Source organism: Setaria italica, chromosome II (genome assembly GCF_000263155.2).
Source record: "Setaria italica strain Yugu1 chromosome II, Setaria_italica_v2.0, whole genome shotgun sequence".
NCBI lineage: Eukaryota > Viridiplantae > Streptophyta > Magnoliopsida > Poales > Poaceae > Setaria > Setaria italica.
Genome location: NC_028451.1, coordinates 9,909,495 through 9,914,745, shown reverse-complemented (window position 1 = coordinate 9,914,745; position 5,251 = coordinate 9,909,495). Strand labels below are relative to the sequence as shown.

General features: G+C 47.3%; 1 protein-coding gene across 4 annotated transcripts; it reads right to left on the bottom strand.

The window, feature by feature from the left end:
- Window positions 1-1,055: 1,055 nt before the first annotated feature.
- LOC101752759 (probable BOI-related E3 ubiquitin-protein ligase 3) lies at window positions 1,056-4,847 on the bottom strand. Of its 4 annotated transcripts, none has more exons than XR_002676588.1 (5): window positions 3,759-4,847; window positions 3,508-3,642; window positions 2,022-3,396; window positions 1,816-1,920; window positions 1,056-1,727 (listed from the first exon to the last, which is right to left on the bottom strand). XR_002676588.1 is itself a non-coding variant. In XM_004955889.3 (5 exons), exons 3-5 carry the CDS (start codon window positions 3,293-3,295, stop codon window positions 1,227-1,229), a joined length of 771 nt encoding a protein of 256 aa, XP_004955946.1. In that variant the 5' UTR covers window positions 3,296-3,396; window positions 3,508-3,642; window positions 3,759-4,847; the 3' UTR covers window positions 1,056-1,226. The 4 variants fall into 4 exon arrangements, 3 of the variants coding, with proteins under 3 accessions (XP_004955946.1, XP_004955948.1, XP_004955947.1); XM_004955889.3 differs by having other exon boundaries at window positions 1,816-2,021; window positions 3,232-3,396; XM_004955891.3 differs by having other exon boundaries at window positions 3,232-3,396.
- Window positions 4,848-5,251: the final 404 nt, after the last annotated feature.

Below are 5,251 nucleotides of genomic sequence, written 5' to 3'. Positions count from 1 at the left end.
GGTCGTGATCGACCGGGCACTTTCGACCCAGGCGGGACGCGCGGCAGGCCGCTTTCGCAGCCCAGGCCCAGGTTGCGGCTGCGCAACGACGCCGCGCGAGAGGCCGGCGCTGAGCCGCGTAGCGGGCCGCCTTTAGTGGGCTGCGTTGGCAGGCCACGGGCGTCGGGCGAGTGGGCCGCGCGCGGGAACGGGCTGTGGGCTGTTTTCGCGGCTGGGCCGTTTTTCGCGTTTTGCACAGTAACTTCTGATATTTTGTTTTTTCTATTTCCAGGGATCAACAGGGCTTAGTGCCGCATAACTGCCGGTCTATATACAAGACCATGCTTATTGTGTCTGCACGCTGTGCCTGCACCTACTATATCCCCATGGTGGCAGCGGCATGCATGCATGTCCATTCTAGGATCAAAAAGCTGCTCAGCCAAGTGTTGAGCTCTAGGCTTGCCAAATGAGGCAGTTCTATGCCAAGGTGCAGCTGTCCAAAGAATATGCCATGCAACGAAGCGCCATCCCGGCCGTGGTGCTTTGTGCGCTGACCGAAACCTGCTGGTATCATCCTCTCCGCAGTCCAGCCTGCAGGCATCCTAGGGCTAGCTCTAGGGCTGTTCGGCCCTTTTCCCAACCTTGCCACGTCACGTTGTTTAGCGTGGCAACCTCTGGACACGAACCAAAATACGTTAATGGTTTTGGTTTGTAACTAATTTTGGTCTGCAAGCAAAACATGACGATGTGCATTCCAGAAAGACGTCGGTTCTCGGTTGGGACTTGGGAGCCAATCTCACAAAGTCCGCTTTGGAGATCAGCATAGCCATAGCGAGGTCATCATAGCCATAGTGAGGTCAGCATAGCCATTTTGAAATCATCAAATCTGTCAACTTCTTATGCGCAGGCGTTTCGGAAAGAAACGGGGAAAGAGCAGAGCTGACCGCAGGCCAGACCGACCAGGTGTTCGGCAGATCCGGTGCTCCATGATTTCTGTGAGGCTAATTTCATCTGACGAACAACAGGAACTTCAGAAATAGAACTGATGGCGCCACAACATGGCAAACGCCGAAACATATTGGGAACACAGAAACATGACATTAATACGACGACAACAACAGAACGGATTACAAGAAAGGATTACAGAACAAGGCTACAACACCTTACACGGAGAAAGAAAACACACATGCTCTTATTAGGCGCATCAGAAACAACAGGTTCCGATCGCTGCTTTCGCTTCTTTACTTCTAGACAAATCGGGCCTCGACCGCACCACCCTTCACAGCACCGCAGATAGGGCATGCCGCGAGACGGACTCCGCATGGATTGCATGCGCAGAGGTGCTGGCACGGCAGTAACAGCATACAAGCAAGACCAAAGTTGCAAACCTTGCAGATGAGATCGATCTTGGTTGTCTCTGCTGCGGTTCTCACCACGCTCGATGCTTCATTTCCAGAGCCTGGAGCATCTGACTGGTTAGATGAGATATGTAAGTTCATTTCCTGCTGCATCGGGGGAGGCCTGTGGATAAGTGACTCATTCGTTTCAAGAACCATCACAGCAAACTGCTGTGCAGCTTCTATATCTCCTTGCTTCCTCTGCAACTCTACATGCAAGCTGGCTACCTCTTCTTTCAAGCTGGCTACCTCTTCAACCTTCTGAATCAGCGCATCAGTTGTCCGAAGGTTCAGTAGAGTTAAGTTCTGTATAGACATTTCCTGCTGCAGAGACACCCGAACCTGCTCGTTCTGTTTTTCCGAAGAAAGAAATCAAAGCAGAAGTTAGACAACATCCGTCAAAAACTTAGAACCAAACCGGTCACAAAAGGTCACTTACGTAGAGTTGGAGGACCTGATCCAACTGCAGCCTGTGCTGCTCAAGGGAGAAGCCAAACGGCACCGGATTTATGCCATCCAAAGGAAGGCCATTTGCTTGTTGCCCCTGAGGTTGATCGGCATGTTCAGAATGGCTATTGAGGTTGTCCATTGCAGATACCAGAGACCAGACTGAAAGGTGTGTTCGATACAGTGCGAAGGAGGAACCTTATATAGGAGCGGAGTCGAGGTGCACAATTAATGCCAGTGAATCCAGAAAGATGTATCTCAAATATACTTATTTAATTCGCAGAAGCGTTTCAGAACGTCATCTGTCCGGGTACTCTTGACTCTTACCTGTCTAATATACATCTCCACTGGAGTTTTGTTCAACACAAAGTTGGTCAAACTTACCGTTGATAATTTAATGACGTATGCTCCATAAATCTTGTCGCATTGTATTTAGTAATATATGCATGGCTTTAATCTAATAAATTTGCTACTTATTTGGTAGAGGATTTGTAGCCCAAAGGCTGGCACTTGCTTAAGCCACGGCGCATGCATGTTTGTTCATTGTTTATATAAATAAACATAGGATATATGCTTTGTTTGGTGTCTATTAAACTTAACTAAAGACTGAAGTTTGAAAATGGTTGAGATTGTTAGCATTCATTGGCAAGCATCTAGTGAAGGAATCTTTTCCGAGCCACCCTCATGCTTACCAAAGTGCAAGCTATATCCAGCAATTGAAGCCAAAAAAAAGGGCAAAAACTTTCTATAAGTAACCGAAGATGGAACCTAGGTCTTGGCAAATGGAGAAACATAGCTCTTTCAACACATTATCTGGAAGTACATGCAGCGAAATATATATCAACAAAGCCAGAGAAATGCCTCAATTTTATCTTAAGTCACCAGGTAAAGTAAAGAACTGTAGGAACAAGATATTGTTATGTTTATACACAATGAAAAGAATACTAAGCACTTGTGAAAGACAATTTCTCAAAGTTGTGAGGGATTCGTATGAGCTGAAACTTAGAGAAATTTAAATAGGTCTACAGGAGGGGATGAATGAGCAAAATTATTCACAATAAAAAATCCAGGATGCTGCCTTACAAAAATGTTTACTGTAGCTAAATTTTTTTTGGGCATAAATTCACCATATACAGAGTTAACAGATCATAGGGGTGCACAAAGGGCATGTGCATGATATAGTTCAAGTTAAGTTCCTATGGAAAATCACATAAGCACCTTGTGAAGAGACCTTTTCAGCATGGCGCTCTGCACTTCATTGGTTCTAGCACTATCACATAAATCATAACACTAATAATAGCATTATTTGATTAAACAACCCATGGTTCTGGGGTAATAAATAATCCGAACACTACAAATTTGAGAATTAATTGTATGGACAAAGTAAAATTGTCTCAATTCTCATTACCTCCAACTCTGTTGCATTCTGTGTACGAAGCAAAGTTGACTTGCGCTCTGATGCCCAGATACATTCCCACATTCCCAACACTACAGTCTTGATATGGATGTCATAGTTTTGGATAAAATTCTTGTTTTAACTATGCCACAAATTCTGCCCGACTGATCCACATGACTGGAAACACACATACATGAAAAAAAATCAGTCACTGGTATGAAGATTCACATAATAATAAGTCAACTGAAAAAAAATGGTCCTGAACAAACTATAGTGAAGAACTGTGACCTGTATGTACAACTTCTCCAAACACGGAAAGCATTTCATCAAGCCAATAGCCAAATCCAGCTCAGTAACCCACGAATTGACAGCCAAAATCTTGACACTGTGCAGTACAGTCATCAAGCTAACAGCATTCAATCCCTTTATCAAGCATTGGACAAATTATCAAGCTGTTTGCAAATGCAGATGCTACAAAAATTCTCTGTAAATGAAATTGAAATTAGCAGCCTGGATAAGAGGCAAAATGGCGCAGCTACCTGAAACTCTGTGCTGCCAAACACAAGTCTGGAGAAATTGGACTGACCAACAGAAAAGCATAATATCTCCAGTTAGCAGTTTAGGTGCAGTGACTGCAGACACATTGAGGCCAAAATATTCAGCGTAGAGCAACCTTTCAAGACAAGGGGCATCGTCGATGATAAGTTCCGAAAAGGCGAAACCGAAGCTCAGACTCTTGATAGCATTCAGCTCGCACTCCGATGCCCCTTAGGCTGCTGGAGGTGATCCGAGCACAACCAAAGCCAGTGCAATTGCTAAGCAGCAAGCACTCCTCAAGATTGGGCGAGACGGGGCAGCTGGAGATCAAGCCGTGCAGTGAGCCCCTCTGAAATGGTTACCTCTTCAAGTGCGAGCTCCTTGAGCTGGGGAAGCTGGAGCGATTGGGCGAGACCGTCGGGGATGTGGCATTTTCTCAAGGCTGCGACGCGGAGGGTGGCCAAGAAGCGGAGCGTAGACGCCGGAGGCAGGATGAAATCAATCTCCTCAAGATTGTCGAGGGCGGGTGACCAGAGCCAGGCGTCCATAGCGGCGGGGCGGTCCTCGAGGTAGCCCGCAGGAACGCAGAAGCGGCGGCACGGGCCCCAGTGGACGGAGAGGATGCGGGAGACGACGCCGGCGAAGGCCTCCCTATTGGAGGGGAGGTCGCTCTGGTCGAGGTTGAGTGGCGCGAAGCACGAGAGGAGCCGCCACCGCGAGGCGAGGTGCGGGCCCTGTCCGTGGAGGGGAGGAGCGAGATGATGCCGCCGATGATGGCGTCGGGGAGGCCGCTAATGCGGTCGACATCACCGGCTCCTCGTTCCCCTCCAGCACCGGGTGGCGGCGCTGGTTCTTGGCTATGGCTGGTCCTCTTTTTCTTTGCTGCAAGTTCGGGATTGGATGCCTCCATGGCCGTCATTGCCGGCGGCGGGGACTCGTCGGCCTCGAGCTAATCCGATCTCTTCTTCTTAGCACTGGATCCAGTCGCCTCCATTCCGTCGCCGGCTGACGGCGGCTTCGGAGCAGCATGCGCCGCCGCTCTGAGGTGTGTGTGTGTGTGAGGAGTGCGAGAGTGGGATGGGCTAGATTTTACGGCCCATCTACAACGCGACCCTTATGACAACAGTATACTCCGTATATCAATCAGGCACCATGTGTCGCGCGTGACGTGCCCGAACTGCATTCTTCCCCTTCCATTGGCGCGCCTGCCTGTAACATCTCTATTTTTGGAGCATTTAAAATTTCACTAAAATTTTGAGCCTTTTCCAATTTATCCAACAAGATAATTTATTTTACTTTATTTTAATAGTTTGGAAACATCAAAACCATTTTTTAATTTAAAACCTCTCATAAACTTCACTCATATGTATCATGCATTTGCTTGCTCGTAGACCCTAACTCCATAACGTGCACAATCCTATTTGAACTCGAATTATATTTGAATTCAAACAAAACTCCAAACCTTCTCGAAAATATGGACCTCTATTCAAACTTG

Coding starts and splice junctions, on each gene's coding strand:
- LOC101752759 (XM_004955889.3), bottom strand. CDS start 3,295: ATGTATCTGGGCATCAGAGCGCAAGTCAACTTTGCTTCGTACACAGAA. Junction 2,022..3,231: donor AGAATGCAACAGAGTTGGAG/GTAATGAGAATT, acceptor CTCCTATATAAG/GTTCCTCCTTCGCACTGTAT. Junction 1,728..1,815: donor ATCAGGTCCTCCAACTCTAC/GTAAGTGACCTT, acceptor TCGGAAAAACAG/AACGAGCAGGTTCGGGTGTC.